This window comes from Schistocerca gregaria, chromosome 5, assembly GCF_023897955.1.
Source record: "Schistocerca gregaria isolate iqSchGreg1 chromosome 5, iqSchGreg1.2, whole genome shotgun sequence".
In the NCBI taxonomy this organism is placed as follows: Eukaryota; Metazoa; Arthropoda; class Insecta; order Orthoptera; family Acrididae; genus Schistocerca; species Schistocerca gregaria.
The window spans coordinates 455,394,540-455,414,216 of NC_064924.1; the positions used below are offsets into that span (position 1 = coordinate 455,394,540).

Below are 19,677 nucleotides of genomic sequence, written 5' to 3' on the forward strand. Positions count from 1 at the left end.
GTCTATTTGCAGTAGAATTTTTAACACATACTAGAATCTAACATTATGAGTTACTTCAAGGAAAATTATCTGTTGACACAATCAGCACGGATTCAGAAAATATCGTTCTTGTGAAATTTAACTAGCTTTTTATTTTCACAAGGCAAGGGTGCTATCAGCACAGTATCTCAAATTGATTCCATATTACTAAATTTCCAAAGAGCTGTTGATACTGTCTCTCACAAGCAGTTTTTAAGCAAATTTCTTGCCCACTGAGACTGTCAATTGTGCGACTGGATTTCTGATTTCCTATAAAGGAGATCACAGTAAATAGTAACTGATGGAAAGTAACTGATAAAACAAGACGTAATATCTGGTGTTACCTAAGGAAGTGTTATAGGTCCTCTGCTGTTCTAATCTTTATAAATGGTTTGCGAGACACTCTGAGCAGCTATATTAGTTTGTTTGCAGGTCATGCTGTCATTTAACCTCTAGCAAAGTCATCAGAAGATCAAACCAATTGCAAAATGATTTAAACAAGCTATCTGGATGGTGTGCAAAAAGTCGCCACTGACTCTAAATAATGAAAAGCGTGAGGTTGTCTACAAGAACACTAAAAGGAATCCATTAAATCTGGTTACATGATAAATCACACAAATCTAAAGGCTGGAAGTATTATGAAATTGAGAGCTTGTCATCTACCATGTAGTGGAGATGTTACGTTGCAGACAGGCACAACAAATCAACTGCTAACAAGGGAGCTTTCGACCAAAAAAGGTCTTCCCCTAAAGCACCCAAGTGCACTCATGCATGTGCACAAAAAAAAAAGCACAACTCTCTCACACATGACCACCATCTCTGGGTGCCCAGGCCACCTACTTCAGAATAAGGCCTTTTGACCGAAAGCTCACTTGTTAGCAGACTTTTTGTTGTGTCTCCAACATCTCCACTATATCGTGAGCAGCAATCTATCCTTTTCATAATATTGTCATTATTTCAGTCTGAATTTTCCATTATTTAATCTAAAGGCTGTCAATTCACCTAAATACCTAGGAATTACAATTACAAATAACTTACATTGGAATGATCACATAGAAAATAGAGTGGTGAAGGCAAATCAAAGACTGTTTTATTTGCAGAACACTTAGAAGATGCAACAGGTCTACTAAAGAGATTGCCTACACTATGTTTCTCCGTCCTCTTCTGGACTATTTCTACATGGATAGGACTGAAAGAGGACATCAAAGAAGGGCATTTCAATTATCATGAAATAGGGGAGAGCGTGTCACAGATGTGATAGGCAATCATTAAAACAAAGGCATCTGCAATGAGACATGCAGATGTGAGTTATTAACTCCTACCAACCATTTTTTACTCATTACAATAATAGAAATTTTTGTACAGAATAGATGGCGTTGTCAAGGAGAAGTATTCTCAGTTTGTTATCAAATTTTACTTTACTGCCTGTCAGACATATCATTGGGTAAAGGGTCAAAGCATTATACATTTTGTATTGCAGCATTATGCACCCCTTTTCGTGCTAAAGACAACCTTAATGTGGAGAATGAATGCCATCTTTCCTTCTGGTATTGTAATTATGTATACCTCATTGTTCCTGTTGAACTGTAGTGAATTATTTACAACAAACTTCATGAGAGAACAAATATACTGTGAAGCAGTCAGAGAGCCCAACTCGCTAAACATATATCTAAAAGATTATCGTAGGCAAGCACCACATATTATTCTTGCAGCATATTTTTGTGCAATCAACACACTTTCTTAGAGATGAGTCACCCCAGAACATTACTCCACATGACATTATTGAATGAAAATATGCAGAATGTGCCAACTTACCGATTTGTCTCTCCCCAAAATTTGCAATGAGTAAGTCCAAACGTGGCAGCACTAAGCTGTTTTTCGAGGTCCAAAATGTGTTTCTTCCAATTTAAATTCTCATCAATATGGACCACCAAAAATTTTGAAGTTTCAACCCTTTTTACTATTTCCTCACCATTTGTTGCACTTATCATTGGTGTTGTATCTCTAGATGTGCAGAACTGAATATGTTGGCCCTTTTTAAAATAGAGGGGGAGACCATTTGCAGAAAACCTGTCAATGGTACTTTCAAGAACTATCATTTATTCTGTTTCTTTATGCATGCTTGGACTGACAACACTAGTGTCATCTGCAAAAAAACTAATTCTGCTTGTTGTATACTACACAGAAAATCATTTACATATATGAGGAACAGTAGTGGATCTAAGCTTGAACCTTGAAGAACCCCATACATGATTTATCCCCAGTCAGAATTATGACCCTGGACGATATTGCTTGAATTACTAAGAACAACTTTCTGCATTCTTTTCATTAGATATGACATTATCCATTGGTTGGATACACCATCGAGCACATAAAATGTTAATTTATCTAGGAGAATAATGTGATTCACACTGTCAAATGACTTTGAGAGATCGCATAAAATACCAACTGGTGCTAGTTTGTTTAATGTTTGTAAAATCTGGTGAGTGAACCTCTAGGAGGCTTTCTCAATACAGCAATCCTTCTGGAACCCAATCTGTGATTTGCTAAGGATACTATAGGTGCTAAGGTGAGAGAGTACTCTAGAACACAACTTCTCAAAAATTTTGGAGAATGATGTCAACAGAGAAACAAGTTGATAATTGTTGGCACCTTATCACCTTTTTCTTAAACAGCAGTTTAACAATAGCACATTTCAGTCTCTCTGGAAAAGTGTCTTGAGTTAGTGATGTATTATATATTTCAGGTAAGACTGGGCTTATTACATGGGAACAAATTCTTAGTACTCTATCGTTGAGAAAATGTATAATTTTCTTCATTTCAGAAGAAGATGGAAATACATTCATACGATTGAATTTTATTAAAGTCAGATTTTCAACATACTGCTGTTATTTTGCTCTTTAACTGTTTGTCCCTATGCTTTGTGCTTTATTTAAGAAATGCTTATTAAATGCAATTGCCACCTGTGACTCATTATTTATAGCCTTTCCATTCCGTTCACTAGTGCCATTGCATTGTTCTGTGACTGGTTGTCATGTGTCTTGCTTCACTATAATCCATACTGCCTTAAATCTTTTTTTTTTTCCCAGAAGTACTGATTTCTGACATTATGCGCATATTCTTTGATTAAAAAAAAAAAAAAAAAAAACCTCTCACAGTACTGCAGGAATTCCTTCTTGTTCTTGCCAAAATATACATTTCCCTTTTCCTTTCCTAAGATACTTGACCCCTCTAGTGATCCAAATCATATCAAAATAAGAGTAATCAAAGCTTGCACAGAAAAATTTAAGTGTTCATCTTTTCCCAGTGATGTTCAAGTGTGGAACAGTAGAGAAATAGTGTGAAAGTGCTTCGCTGAACCCTCTGCCTGGGAGTTAAGTGTGAACGGCAGAGTAGTCATGCAGATGAACATGTAAGGTACATGAGGAGAGTGAATATTGTTTTTTATATAACTTGTCATTTATTTGTTGCAATATGTTAATTGATTACTTGGAGACATCTCATGTCTGATGTGAATCACCACCTTGGTGGGTTGCGGTGGTGGTGGTATCTGGCAGTAACATGAGAACAAACCAACATAATGCATATAGTTTACCATGAAGTAGATTGTTGTTAGGGAACCAAACTGTTGTTCATTTTATGCATTGGATATGCGAGAGTTGTTCTGGGTCTATTCTCTTGGTCTATAGTCTTCTCATACGTTAAAAGGAGAAACAGAGATGGCTAGAGTTGTTTTCGTATAGTAATTGGTGGTAATGTATATCAGGAATACGACAGTTACTCCATCCTGAATAATAGATGTATAATTATGTACTCTTAAGTGACTGACAGAAATGGTATACCTGATGTGGCAGCACAAATATATGCAGTAAAAGAAACAATTTTAGATTATTACAATTTCGAGGAGAAAAAAAAGGGCACAAAATATTAATGAAGAGACATTACTTCGGCCACTAATAAATATCTGATTTGATTAAAAATAGAAAAGCAAAGTTTGAAAATTCATTTTTTGTGGCTTTAAATACAACTAGGTTTTAATAATTTCCAGCTAGGTATTCATGATTAAAAAAGTCTTTGGTAAAGAAGCTCAAAATATTTATCTTACAGTGAGATCAGGTTTCTTCACATATACATGGGCAATTTATGAACATATCAGTCATACACACAAATTTCCAGCAGAGTGGATTTCGATTTTTATTAAATTTTGTTACGTACAGAAAAGATGAGAGACTAAAATGAAGACACACACAATGGTGTTTGGGTCATGTGATGTTGCTTCACCGCTTGAACAATACAGATCAATTTGTTACCAAAAAACCTTTATTTGGCATTTACATTTGTTGGCTTCACTAACTGACACCCAAATTATCACATTTGAATATCATTGAAACTTTAACTACACTACATATTACTTTTGTCAGAACAACCAAACTGACTGATTTCAGCCAAACACCAGCTGTATGTCCTTATTTTGGTGACTCATCTAAGTTAGGTCAGAAAGGTTCACCAGTGTTAAGCTCCAATAACAGGAGCAAAGTCACTTAAATATTGCAATCAGCATAGTAAAATTATCGTTGGCACAAATGCGAAACGTATATTTACAAAATAAAAGTACACCAATGGGAAAGGAAAGAATGAATGAACCAGCAATATATATTAAATCTTCAGGAGTACAGTACTTAGTCTTCATGGTGTATTTCTGTAACTTATGTGAGAGAGCACATGTGTAATGTAGACTTGCTATGTGAAGCAGTTACTTACAGACTAAATTCACAAAGCTTAGCTCCCTGGGCATGTTGAGTTTATGTTGTGCTACATTAAAATAAAATAATCAAAAGAGAACAACAAAAATTGGGAATGAAATAACAATATGAAATATGCTAGATTATTGCTTACCACACAAGAGGCAGCACTGAGCAGCAGACCAGCACATTTAAATCTACACTATTAAATATTATTCAGCTATTGGACAAAGTCCTCCAATAGCTGGACACACACACACACACACACACACACACACACACACACACACACACACACCTCTGTGCAAAAACCCGAGTTGGCAGACACCTGAAGACAAAGGCCAACTATCCTACAAATGCCTATTTATAGTTTTGAGAACCAGTATGAAGTGAGGAATCTAGAAATATACAACAACTCACTCCCCTCTCCCAATAAATTGCTCCTGCAGAGACCATGTAGACAAGATTAGACTAATTACAGACCACACAGGCATTTATGCACCCATTCCTACCAAACTTCATAAACGAGTTGCACAAGAACAACGTAAAATGTGGCACCAAGGGAAGATTACCTGGCACACACTTATTGGGACATGTAAAGATCTGGACATCTACTGTCAGGAACAAGTTACACATTTGAGAAAAGCAGCAATCAGAAAATATCACTGATGACTGTAAAGGCAATTATGATTATCAAAAATATCTTCTACACACTATTCTTCTATGCTACAAGGAACATATTCTGCAGCTAACAGAAAAGCTACTACAGAGACAAACAGTATGAAGTCGGGCTATGTATGACGACAATGCAAAGAGAGTTTTCCAGACCTCAGATCTAGAGTAACAAATAACTAAAAACGGTGTGGACTTTATTTAAAATATTTGTTAATTTATTAGAACCTCATTTGGGCACTACGGCAATGCAGCAAAACAGTTGAGATAGGTTCATTTTGTGTCTTGGGAATATGCTATGAAACATATGTATCCCATGAAATTTCTCTGTTGGTATTATTGTGGGAACTGTTATCAATTTTATATTAATTTCAATCTAATCACATTGAGTTTTCAATAGGCATTATGTTTAAAGCAACATGAAATCTGAATGGCAGCACAAAATTATTATATACATATGTCTGAACCAAACTCCCACAAACGAACGATGAGACCAGAAAACCAATCACCTCTGATTAACTTCTCGAAGCTGAGCTACACGGTTATGTAAAATTTCGTAAAAGACATTATTGGCAAAGGCAAACATGATATTTTTCACAAAATAATCAACTATGCATACATGAACTACAATTTATAGTATACAATACAGTGTAGGACTATTAATTACAAGCTGAAGTAAAGTACTGCTGACTTACATTTGCCACATTCCACCAATAAGGCAGTCAACTTGGCCAATTACAATACCAACACAGTTCCAGACACCCAGCCCAATGGCAACTGTAAAAGAAATTACACACAAAAAACAAGTTATATTTGGTACGCCGTACTTCCAGCAATATGCTTCTATACAATATAACAATAGTACCTAAACTGCCCACAGTTCCTAATCCACGGCCTGCATATTTCATCCACCACGGGATGTCATCTTTAGCCACAGGATCTTGACCTGGTCTCTGCATTAGGGCACCAATTTTTTCTGCAAAAGACTGAAAGAGGGATGAGAATTACTGAAAGGTCTGCCAAGTAATCACGTTCTCTCTAAACACCGAATACAATACATCACACGGACCATCTCTCAGCGCTGTAATATAGTCAGTTACAGCGGAGCAGATGATACGGTCAAACAATTGCCAAGCGACGAAGCGAAATACAGAGGCTTAGACACGTATTACTCCTCAATTGACGTTTCCATATAACAAGCTTGTACTTGGTATTACTTGCTTCAGTGTTTAATTTTTTAATGAATCAAAATGAGGCTGTTAATTACTGGTATTTTAAAAATACGACAAATACTATACAATCTGTCATATGACATAACTCGTAAATCAAAGATCACGCCTTATCACACGTACTTCAAACCCCGCATATGCAAGTTCAATATCACGAGAACTTATGATACGCAGCGAAAAGCAAGACGAAAAACAAATTAGCTAATATAACAATAGGCTTATTTTATTCGGCCTCAGAACCGGCTAGGACGATTACAACAGTTTAATAAAAATGAAGTACATTTTGGTCTCGAGGACAGATAATCAACAGAACCTTAGAAAAGGTATTAATTACATAGGAGAGAAGAAGGAAGGGTCTAATATGATACAGAATTAGTTTCTTTTCACAAATTGAAATTATTTCGTGGGAGGAGTTACGTCTTTGGGATATGCATGTCGAAATAGCAAAGATAATAGAATATGTGCAAGATTCGTACGAAAGGGTCAACAAATCAGAGGTGGTACTGGTGCTAGTTTATTTGGATTGAGACGAAAATAAATTAATATGTCACGTAACCAGTTATTAAAATGCACGGCATCACAATTCTTGTAGTCCCTGTAACAAGCGATAGTGCTTGTTATATTACAGTGGTGGAGCGTAATTTTGAGAAGCAGTAAAAACTCACGTATCAAAGGTGAGTTAAATTATCCCCCACTGAATCAACAGATGTAATTCTTCCTTTTAAATATAACGATAAATATAATTGGCACCTCCGAATTGTTTGCAAGTGGTCATAAGATATTACTGGAGAGTCTTGTCAGACTGTAAATGTTAGACTGGAATCAACATCCGGTAACTATGTCATTTACTTTTATTGTTATATTTTTGTTGACAACACATTGACGGTAACTATCTTCGGAATGACTACAGATTCATCTTGTTCACACTTTGTCAAGCTAAACACTGAAACAGAGAGAGAACTTTTCACTTGCAATGATTATGTGCAACTGTTGTCAGTTGCCAGTACTAGGAAACGATTAGACTTGAGAAACAGTAGCTGTAAATTGGGTGTCAATAGATTTTCGTATTGGTAGCAACAGTTATATAACCACATGACAGAATCACAAAAGCAAACCACATGTGCAGGCCCTAGTTATTTCTGTAATAAAGTGAATAATGCCAATGGAGTATTAAGTAATTAATCTAATTGCGTTGAATTGACGTTTTGTTTAGGGTTGTATTTAAGGGCAAATTAAATTTGCCTTATTGAATGTTGACACCACCAAAAATCTTTGTGTGTTGGTGTTGTAGATTGACTCTGCGTGGGATTGGGCTGCCCAGCCGCCCTTGCGCCTCCATCTAGCCCAACAAGCTCGCAGCAGCAGGATGGGTGAAATGGTGATAGGAGAACGTCCACCGTCTCCTGCTCGCTTAGCACATACTTCAGAAAAACACCCAAGAGTTACTCTGACGGAGTTAAATGTACTGCGAAGGCACCGTGAACTCTGTGATGTGGTTCTCAATGTTGGCACCCGCAAGATCTTTGCTCACAGGTTAGTAGTACTTTACAGTAAGGGTGAAAATGTTATTTCTTACTAAAACAGTTAATTCTTTGATGCTTCATGTCTTGTTAGGAAGGCAATGATGGACTGTCACCTCATTAATTTATTATTATATGTTGTTCTCTGGGCAATAGCAAGGGAAGTTCCAGTTTTCTAAGTGACATACTGGATTACAAATTCAAAGCAGCAGCATTTGTCTTTTTTATTAGTTTATGAAGAATTGATGTTTTGAGAATGGTAGGCCACACTTACATATTGGATCCCCCCTAAATCTTGGTTGTAGTGACCAACTGATTTGTAGCACAACTTGAGGTCTAGGTTAGGTTTAAGGTGGCAGTTTGTGTCATGAGTTAGCGAAGCCAAGAAATGTGAAAGCAGAAAATTGGGTTGTAGTAATAAATTGGCTAGAAGCGAAGCCTAATGTTGGCATCCAAATAGCAAAAGAAATAGAATGATTATTCAATTTTGGGGACTGTAACTGAGAAACAGTTTATTTTTCAATACACCATACCACAACAAGAAAAGTGGCTCTGGTTAAAGTATTTAAATGGAATCAGGCTATTCCATGAAATTTTGACAGTTACTATTGCTGTTTTCTAGCTAGGTGGGAGAACCAATTATTTATGTCATATCCTCATGCTATATTTACAAGGGGTAGTCTGAAGTTTTAATTATTACCTGAAAAAATACAAAGCAACCATGAAACTTGACATTTGTGTTAGGCCTGTTCTACATAGTCAGCTGTCACTATGACAGACTTTGCTAGTGGTGATTGATTCAGCAGATACCCTGATTGTTGATGTCTCCGTTGTGATTATTCAGGGAATGTTCCACGTCAAAAATCGCATCACTGCCCCATAAATGCCTGCTACACAATGATTTTTTTCTTCTGAGGAAAGAGGAAGAGGTCAGTGGATGCCATTTTGGGTAAATACAGAGGATGGGGAGGAAAAATTTGATAGTCCAAAGAATCAGCGTGTGTTAATGTGTCCTGTGCAGAATGAGCTGGGGCATTGACATATAGTGGAAATACCTCCTTGGACAACTTCTGACACTACTTTGTTTTGAAAACCTCACGATACCTCAACAGGATATTTCAGTAATATGTTCCTGTGGCAGTTTGCCTCTGATAAGCATAATGTGTTAGCAATGCACCATGCCCAGTACCCTCCTCCCCCCCCCTCCCCCTCCCCACCAAAAAAGAGTCAGCAATTCCTTTCCTGATGATTAAAAGAAGACGGCATGTTTCACGTTTACTCTACTTATTTTATTGATTGACAACGAGTTTATGCCTTCTGGGCCATTCTCAGATGTTGGCAGTAGAAAAATGGGCCATATGTGATGAAATGGCAGCTGTAAACCAACAAGAGAGCATATGTAAACGAAAGTGAATAGACTACACAAATTTAGAGACATAATAATACAGATAGCACCATTTTTCTGCTGCAGAAAATCACTTTATAATGGCATGAAAAGCAGCTAAACAAGTTGTGAAGCAACGAAAAAATACAGCAGAAGTGGAAAATGACACCATCTTTTATTAAATTTTTAGCTCTGGCACCCACTATGAGGAAAATTACCCGATGATGGTTGATTTCCCCCCCCCCCCCCCCCCCCTCCCCTCAGTGATGAAGTCACACATTCCCACTGGTTGCTTTGCTCCTATTCTTGGGGTTGTAGCGATATACCAAACACACACTGTGCCTTGATCTAGTAGGCTTTTTGAATGGGTTTTCGCAGTTACGGAACCCAATGCGTGGCACCTACATATGATAGATGACAGCGTAGTGCAGAGATTTAAATGTGTAGCAGGAATGCAGGTGACACCTGCAAACAAGCAAGAAATTGTGTATGTACTTTATTTTTTCCAGGTGGTAATTAAAAATTTAACCACCCCTCATATGCAACTCTTTCTATGACGTTGGTGCCACCCAGTAGAGTCATGATGTTTATACTTTCCCCAGTATGTGTGCTTTGGGTGCCATCTTGGAAGAAACTTCAATCATGTGGAATGAAGGAAATGCTAACAGTTTACTACAAGATTTATCATTAATGTAATCAATTTGTTGTACCCTTAATTTCTAAACATACCAGAATTTAGTTTTAATATTATGTTAACACAGTAATAAAAAACAAAGTCTCCTCTTCTTCATTCTTATTCGTAATGTATGGATTTGCCATTTAAACATGAACTGAATATATAATGTATATTTACAAGCAATATTCAGTTCAAAGTTCAGATAAGAGAGAGAGAGAGAGAGAGAGAGAGAGAGAGAGAGAGAGAGAGAGAGAGAGAATCATGAATAATATGTTCAACAGTGACATGATCACTGTCTTGTGTTTTTGTTTGCATGTTTTGTGTTGCTCTTTACTACTTTCAGTAGTCCTTCACTGTGCCCCTCTCTTTCGGAAAATACAATAATTTCCTACAATGAGAAAAAAATACATTTAATTGAACTTCTCTCTTCACAAAGACCATGGACATCACATTTCTTTCTTCTGCCTGCTAGTTCATCATACTGAAGATTCTTTCAGCAAATGATTTACTAATAGGAATTAAAAATATTTATCATTTAAGCCTAAGCAGTTGGAAATAGGAGAGGGGGTCCAAGCTTAAAGAAATCTATTCAGTTCTGGTTATCTGCTTTACTTTTATCAAGTCTAGCATACACACTCTGCAAATCACAGAATTCATTATGTAGTTGACCTTCACCCAGATTGAGAATCAGTTTATAGATAAAAAATCATACTGCTAATGCAGATGAAAAAGTCTTGTTCGTTGAACACATTGTTCTCAGAAAACCCATAGTTCTGACACAAATAATCAAAGCAACATGTCAAAAAAGATTGTGCAATATTTTCAAAACTCAGCCTCCACTATTTCTTCCAGAATTTCATGAATTTTCTTTCCTAAGAACATGTCTTGGTTCCCACTCTCTAGCTTGCACTTAAGTTCAAGTTCTCTAACAGCAGTTTCAAGCAGTGTCAAAATATCCTGCAGAAAACATAGATAGCAGCCACGAAGTAAATGGTCAGTTTATTTATTTTAGGTGTTTATTTAGTTGCCCATAGATCATGTAGTACAGCAGTGTCAGACATGTTAGAAACTTAACACTAACAAAATAGGATTAGATAGGAAATTGCTGTGACCTAATTGAAGGAAACATCCAGAATTTACCTTAGCAACAAGGGGAAGCCATGGAAAACCCAAGTCAGACTGGCCAGACAAGAAATAAACCCCAGTCCTCCTAAATGTGAGTCCAGTAGATTAAGGTTGTGGTATCCACCTTGCTGAGTAGATGATTGGAAATTGAATCACAAAATACATCATCTGCATTGTCAGTGCAATGTGCACACTAAGTAAATAAACAAAAAAGAAATTGTGAAAAGAAAAACACTACTCAAAAAGTGAAAACACGTGAACAAACTACATAATGCTGTAGAAGAGTACAAAATGTGCAATAAGTTAACAGTGATGTAGGTAAATCATGAAACTTTAATTTAAAACACCCATTGAAAAATAAAACACACGAGCTTTAAGAGAAGCCTAAAGGATTTATTGGTGACCAACTCCTTCTACTCCATTGGTGAATTTCTCAGTAAAACCAACTGATTTGTAAAATATAACTTCTGCACAATTTCAGTGCATTAATGTGTTCATTGTGTGTGTGTGTGTGTGTGTGTGTGTGTGTGTGTGTGTGTGTGTGTGTGTGTGTGTGTGTGTGCGTGCGTGCGTGCGTGCGTGTGTGTGTACAATCTAACTTCTGCACCGTTTCAGTGCAGTAGTGTGTTCATTATAAATAAGTATTATAACAGTTGTATTACATGTTTATTACCTTATAAATAAATAAAAAACTTTATTTTAAATTCAGCGCATTAGTATTGGAAAATGATTCTTTCATATAGTGTTCATTAAAAAATAATGATCATTCCACTTGGGACCTGTGGAATGGTACATTAGCTTATTTGTTTTAGTTGTAAATATTTGTCATGTATTTTTGTTTTTCTGACATGTTCCACATCCTGGAGGACCTCGTCACTACGGATCAATTGGAATGAAAGTAAATCTAATCTAATCCAAGCAAATTATGTAGCACTGCTAAAGTGTAAAGCACGAGCACATGAAAACCTAGAGACACCGTAACCATCACAGTTAGGCTAGCAGCAAATCCCTTCTCAGTGGAGGTGTATCACAATGCATCTGAAACAGAGGAAACAGAAAACCAGCAGCAGAAACATTCTTTGCAAAGACTAACATACCACCAGTGGTTCATCAGTTGCTGCTGTTGTCTTCAGTCCAGAGACTGGTTTGATGCAGCCCTCCATGCTACTCTATTCTGTGCGAGCTTCTTCATCTCCAAGTACCTACTGCAACCTACATTCTTCTGAATTTGCTTAGCGTATTCATCTCTTGGTCTCCCTCTATTGTTTTTACCCTCCATGCTACCTTCCAATACTAAATTGGTGATCCCTTAATGCCTCAGAACATGTCCTACCAACCGATCCCGTCTTCTAGTCAAGTTGTGCCACACATTTCTCTTCTCCCCAATTCTATTATCTCCTCATTAGTTATGTGATCTACCCATCTAATCTTCAGCATTCTTCTGTAGCACCACATTTTGAAAGCTTCTATTCTCTTCTTGTCTATCGTTCATGTTTCACTTCCATACATGGCTACACTCCATACAAATACTTTCAGAAACGACTTCCTGACACTTAAATCTATACTCGGTGTTAACAAATTTCTCTTCTTCAGAAACGCTTTCCTTGCCATTGCTAGTCTACATTTTATATCCTCTCTACTTCGACCATCATCAGTTATTTTGCTCCACAAATAGCAAAACTCATTTACTACTTTAAGCGTCTCATTTTCTAATCTAATTCCCGCACCATCACCCGATTTAATTGGACTACGTTCCATTATCCTTGTTTTGCTTTTGTTGATGTTCATCTCATATCCTCCTTTCATGACACTGTCCATTCTGTTCAACTGCTCTTTCAGGTCCTTTGCTGTCTCTGACAGAAATACAATGTCATTGGCAAACTGCAAAGTTTTTACTGCTTCTTCATCGATTTTAATTCCTATTCCAAATTTTTCTTTTGCTTCCTTAACTGTCTGCTCAGTACACAGATTGAATAGCATGTGGGAGAGGCTACAACCCTGTCTAACTTCCTTCCCAACTGTTGCTTTCCTTTTGCGCCCCTCGACATCAGTTAACAGAATTAAAAGAATATAACAGTGAATGAGGGCCTGGTAATCCTGTAGGCTAACGTATTCACTTACATTGTAGAAACATGTCTTGAGAAGAAATGATTTTAGCTCCGATTTAAAGGAACTTTCCATCTGCAACATCTTTATGTATGTTGTTTGTGCATTATAACAAATGGCACCAAAGTGATTCATAAGTCTTTCAGTTAGGGTTGTTCTAACTCATTCTGTATGGAGGGACATGCTGTTGGAGTATTCAGTAAGCAGAGTTGTTTAGCAGGTCACCAAGTCGAGCTCTCGTAATCAACCCACATTCGTGTATGTTCAAGGAGAGTACAGTAAGTGAACACAAACTTTTTTAAATTGGGGCTTGCAGTTAGCCCTAGCCCAAGTGACAAGATTCAAGTAGCCCTTTTCTGCAAAGTAAAAATTCATAGGTCCCCAAACGATCATCTCCAGATTTAATGAAATTTGGTGTGAAGGATCTATATGGACTTTGATGGGTATAAATACCAAATTTCAGTTCAGTACCTTCAGTGGTTGAATTTTTAGGGACTTTTAAAGAGAGGCTACTCACCTCCTCATCACATATGAAGGTGCAAATGTGCCAAGTTTACTAATCTTTTTTAAAATTTCTAGCAAATATTTGGTCATTTGCTTTAGTATATGTAGATAACTTTGTATGCTGAATCACATCATGGCAAAAAGTAGGGATTTAGCCACACCTAATATAGATGCAAGCCTCAAAAGTGCCTAAAAATTCGTCGTGGAATTCTGAGAGTGTAGGTTTGACCGTCAACTGCTAGTTTTCATATGAACCAATCACACCAAAACTTCACCTCACAACATTGCAACACACAATCTTTTGATGCCAAACTGCATACAGTTGTTTCTATCAAATCCTTGTAGTCATCTTGGAAAGATGCTGCTGAAGCCAACATTAATGTCACATTTTGATGAATTGCACGTACATACACTGAATGTGATCCAGAAGCACCAATGGTAGTACACCATTTTGGCCTGAACTCACAAAATTTTGAGAAGATCAAGAAGATAGTAACACCAATAGAACACTGAGACACCATTTTCCAATTGCACAATTCAAGAACTTCTAGATAAATAAGTGTAAGTAGACAATTGTTGGTGTAAGGGGGAAGACAACAATCAGATTTTTTATCTGGTCCCCCAGCAAAGATATTGCAGGCCACAAAATGGAAAAATTAAAAAAAATCCATTTTTAGAAATAGTGTATTTTTTTAAGTGTACGCTGCTCACCATTGATACTCTATAAAAAGTAACTATACTATACAGTGTAATAGCAGAAAAAAAATTAAATCTGAGAAATTATTTTTTCTTTGGAAAACTACTGTTCAAAAATTGAGTTTTTTAAATTTATGGCTGATAACTTTGAACTATTAAAAATATGTTAAAGAATACATTCAGCTAAGTGATAACGATGTTAATTTGTAGCCCAAAGTGTGTTGAACTAAATACAATTTATTTGAAAGGCTTAGGAAAATCCACTAATGAATAAAAAAAATGTAGATGCTTGCAAGTGCAAAAAACGCATGCAGCCTAGAACAAATATGGCTGCTGTTTAAAAATAATAAACAATAATTTTTTTTAAATATTTTTGTATTTACGAAACATTGGGAAGTTCACCCGGCAAATATAAAATTTTCTGAGATGGTCAAGCAGCCAGTGCTGGACTACTTGGTATAGATTGACCCTTTAGCAATATCTGCATGGCTCATGCCAACAGCTGTGGCAATTATCTTAGTAAGGCTGTGTTGGGCTTTCAGAACTTTGCACTGTGTGTGTCCCAAAGAATCCCTTTTGCTGCTCCTTTGAAGCTTTGATGGTGACTCTCGAAGTGATGACGATAATAAATTATTAGCAGTGAAGCGAGCATCAACAACGTCCATGTCTTCAGGGGATGCTGATTCTTGCTTATCCTGGTGGGGTGATTCGTTTTGGGCCATTCATGTCTATATTTGGCACAAATTTTCTGACCAGCTCTTAACACTTCATTAGTCAGCAACTTCAACCTATCAGATATGCAATGTTTATTGGTGTTAAAACTTTCTTGGTTATATGTTTTTCTTTACAAAATTGGTTGCAGCATGTCTTCTGAAGAAATTAAAATTTTGTCAACAACAAGGCATTACAGTATGAACAAATTCAATCATCTCCAGTAGAATAAAGCCCAGAACTATGCCATAGAAGCTCCTTGTCCATTGCTGACCTGTCCTTAAATGGTTGTAGGTGACTTTTGCCACAATAGAATGGTGGCGACTTACGACAATCAGCTGCATCTGATCCACCACAGTACCAGAGCTCATGGGTCTCTTCATTCATTTTATACGATAGTTTATTAACCTGTAACAATAATTTTTGAAAGCTCATGAATATCCAGGTTTGAAGCATAATGGGAGATGCTGTTACACACAGTGATTTGTATCAATCATTCTCTTAAAATCTCACAGTTTTTGTAATTTACTTCTAACAGATTCAGCTAGAACAATAATTATACATGATTGACTCAGTACTCAACACTACAACTGTACAATGTCAACACCAAAAATAACACCACACAGAAGATTGCCACTGATAAAATTACCAATAATGAAAGCAGCCAAGTAGTGTGATTCAGCAGTGTATAATAGCAAGTATAGAGCCTTAAAATACTATTGCTGCTCTGTAATGCCCAAGGAAACTGAGTGACAGTGCGTATATGAACCACGATGTATTGTAGGGATAAAATATCCTAAAGTGGGATAGCATTTCATTGTTATCATCTAGATTTTATAATGTTAAGAGCATTTTATGAGCTTTTATTATATTGTTACATTCCCTAAACCACACGCAGGTCTTCTACTATTAAGATACACTACAAGTTACACACATTTGATTTACAGTTGCAAATAGTGTTAATTTTTTGTAACATGCACATCGAAAATTTTGTTCAATGTTGCAGATGCATATCATTCCATTTAGGCACCCAAAGGTAATTAAATTTGATCCATATATAGACACTATACGTGGGGAAAAATCCTATGTAGTTTTGTGGTGTGAGTGATTCATATGAAAAGTAGCGGTGGTCAGTCAAACTTTGGCTCTCAGAATTGCACAAAGCATTTTTAGCCGCCTTAGAGGATTTATCTATATTTAAGAGTGACTAAATCCTTAATTTTTGCCATAGTGTGATTCAGCATATTAAAGCAAATGACTAAATGTTTGCCAGAACTTTTAAAAACGTGTAACAAACTTGGAACATTTGCACCTTTTTATGTGTTGCAAAGGTGAGTACTCTCTCTTTAAAAGCCTCAAAAAATTCAACCACTGAAGGTACTGAACTGAAATTTGGTATGTAACCTTCAAAGGCAATATAGAACCTTTACAACATATTTCACTATATTTGGAGATCGTAAAGTGGGTATGGTTCGTAATACTGGCTCCTTTGATGTGGAATGACCCTTTAATCAACTATTAATGTTACCTCAGAAAACTATTCCATGAGCTACAGGTGATTGGGAGTAACTAAAATAGGTAATTCTAGCACCATAAGAGAAGCGATCGTTAGAAATAATTCTAAGTGCAAAATATGCAGAAGTGAGTTTCTGGGAGAGATTAGTTACATGTTCTTTCCAGTTTGTCTTGGTCAACATACATTCCTAAAAGTTTTGTGTATCGTACCCTTTCTAACTCGTAACAGGCCAGTACCAGATGGAGATCATGGTTTTAACTCTTCTTCCCAAATTGTACGTTGTTTCTTTTCTTCACAATTAGGGTAAGCCTGTTGTCAGTGATCCATGAATAAAAGGACTTTACCAGTTGTAGTGGACAGAGATTCCTTAATGTCACTCACTATTAGACTAGTTCATCTGCAGACAACATGATTTTGGCTGCAGTGCCTGAGGTGTGTGTATAATTTTTATAAATAAGAATGGTGGGGAGGGGGGGGGGGGGGGTGTGAACACACCACCCTGGGGTACATGTATTTAGACTTTCCTTGCATTGGATACTAATCTGATTTTATGATTAGCTTGAGCTGATGTGAGCTACACAACCTGTACTCTAGTTTGCAAATATGATAGAACCTACTTGTTTTCTATTCTTTTTATCCCCATTGCATCCAGTTTATCAAAAAGGGTTTCATGAAAGTTTTGGAATGATCTGAATTAACTTGTTATTGTTATTCAAATTATTGTCTGTTTAATCATGGTAATCATTTATCAGGTCCTATACTTCAACCTGTTCGAAAGCCATGTTAATTATTATTTGGTAGGCTGTGGTCATGTAAGTACTTGGCAATTCATTGTTTCGTGAATCTCTCAATTACTTTAGCAAATGCTGAGAGAAGCGAAATGGGTCACTAATGTCTAACTTTGTCTTTTATCACATTTGAATAAAGGTGTCACTTTCAGTTTTTTAACCTTTCGGGGTACTCTCTCTCTGTGCATGATAAATTAAAAATGTAAGCCAAGGGCTTTGCAATTTATGAAGCAGTAGAGATAATATGTGGCACTGGAACATCATCTACACCAGCTGACATTTTGCATTTTAGTCTTTTGACCACCTTTACTACTTCATACTCATTAGTTGGAACTAATGTCATGCCATATACTAGTGTGCAAAACCTAAATTTATCCTGATTGGTGAAATTTAAGCTAAGTGTTTGAGAAGCATTTATAAAGTAATCATTTATGTAATTTGGCAGGTCTTTTTTGCCAGTATTGGATCATCAGCTTTTGTAAGAGTGTTTTCTGCTCTTTGTGTATCTTCCGTGTTTCACTTTTTACAATCCCGGACATAGATTTTGATTTGTTTCCCTTCATTCTTATTGTGTTATCATTTCTAAGAAGCTTTGCCTTTGTAGTTTGTATTCTTATACTTTCTTACAAGGCTTTACATATTCTATAAACTGGGTATCTGTGTATCTTTTCATTTGAGAATTGAACATTTGTAAAATCCTGCAGGAAATCATAATGCCTGGTGTAATCCGGGAACTAGATTTAGTGACCTGACATGAATGGGCTCTGGTCAGAAAACACATTTCAGAGTTGGACATCAGTATTGCAAAATTATAAGTGTTGCTAGTGTGGGGCTATCACTCGCTGATGAATATGATTGTTTCCTTTGAAACACAATTTCTATGGGATCTTATATGGCTGTAGAGGCCAATCCTGAAGTTTCAGATTTTTCCACATATTTGACACACATTTGTTCTTGTGAGGACCGGCTGCATAACGTTGCTTATGTTCATGAGTTGCTGCTGTTTCCTAGCATTGGACTTGTCAGTTTTTGTTTTCCGCCTCAGTTGCTCAAAGTGCTGAATATCTTCCCATACACTGTGACACCATACTGGACAGTTAAGTCTATTAATTTCCCCAGTTATCAGTTTCAATTTGAAATCTTTTCATGTTGTCCTCTAATAAATCTTTGCATTTTTTCTGTGGTCTCTTTTTTTTCCATCATTCAGCTGGGAATACATAATTTGTTTTGGTAGATGGGGTTCAGGCATACAAATTATGTGGCTTGTCCAATGGAGTTGATACTTGATGATCTTAGAGTTTGGGTCTTTCAGAACATCAATCTTGCTATTTTACCCTTAGGAGCCTTCTCAGGTGCACTGATGGTACAGACGTTGTATGTGCCCTCTGTAAGTAGCCCACACTACACATCCATATGTGAGAGATGGTGTAACATTAGCCTGGTATCCATAGATCTTCGTCTTAATGCTGATGTTATGGTTAAGCATTGTCAGTACTTGTCTGTGAAAGCACTTTCGACCAGGATTCATTATTTGGATTACCAACAATACTAGCACAATTTTCTGCACAAAAATTGCTTTTATAAGAAAGAACTAAATTTTCCTTTATATGTATAACTAGAATTATAAGGATGAGGCGTTATGATCAGGTAATCCTAAGTCAGTATTAATAACTCTGTGTAATCATATTTGAAAGTATGTTGTCTATAAGACAATCTATTCTACTCGTTATTCTTGTCGTGCTGTTTATAAGAGGAAAGGATTGGAAGCTGTGTGATTCATTAAGAAACAGCTTCCTAGATGCAGAGTTGGGCATAAGGTCTGTATTGAAGTCTCCGCTGACAATTATAGTGCCATTTTCAGTAAACATAATGTGCAGCAGTGACTCCAGTTTATTAGTTCATGTGTCTTATATCCCCACTCACTGCTCTATAAACTGCTATAACCATAATGTTACCAGCTCCCCATGAAATTGAAAAGCGGGAGCTTCAA

General features: G+C 36.6%; 2 protein-coding genes across 5 annotated transcripts in view; one reads left to right on the top strand and one right to left on the bottom strand.

Moving 5' to 3' along the window:
* The window catches only part of LOC126272969 (calcium channel flower), a 44,937-nt gene extending 38,094 nt beyond the window's left edge, over window positions 1-6,843 (bottom strand). The window contains exons 1-3 of one of the 2 annotated variants that reach the window (XM_049976300.1): window positions 6,502-6,843; window positions 6,298-6,418; window positions 6,128-6,209 (exon numbers count right to left, since the gene is read on the bottom strand). In XM_049976300.1, coding sequence (XP_049832257.1) covers window positions 6,128-6,209; window positions 6,298-6,418; window positions 6,502-6,504 — 206 coding nt within the window. In that variant the 5' untranslated portion in view covers window positions 6,505-6,843. The remainder of the gene's footprint in view (window positions 1-6,127; window positions 6,210-6,297; window positions 6,419-6,501) is intronic. The other variant, XM_049976301.1, reaches the window with a different exon arrangement.
* Window positions 6,844-6,889: 46 nt separating this feature from the next.
* The window catches only part of LOC126272967 (kelch-like protein diablo), a 73,914-nt gene continuing 61,126 nt past the window's right edge, over window positions 6,890-19,677 (top strand). The window contains exons 1-2 of one of the 3 annotated variants that reach the window (XM_049976297.1): window positions 6,890-7,335; window positions 7,953-8,194. In XM_049976297.1, the coding sequence (XP_049832254.1) occupies window positions 8,028-8,194 (167 nt within the window). In that variant the 5' untranslated portion in view covers window positions 6,890-7,335; window positions 7,953-8,027. The remainder of the gene's footprint in view (window positions 7,336-7,952; window positions 8,195-19,677) is intronic. The other 2 variants (XR_007549288.1, XR_007549287.1) reach the window with 2 other exon arrangements.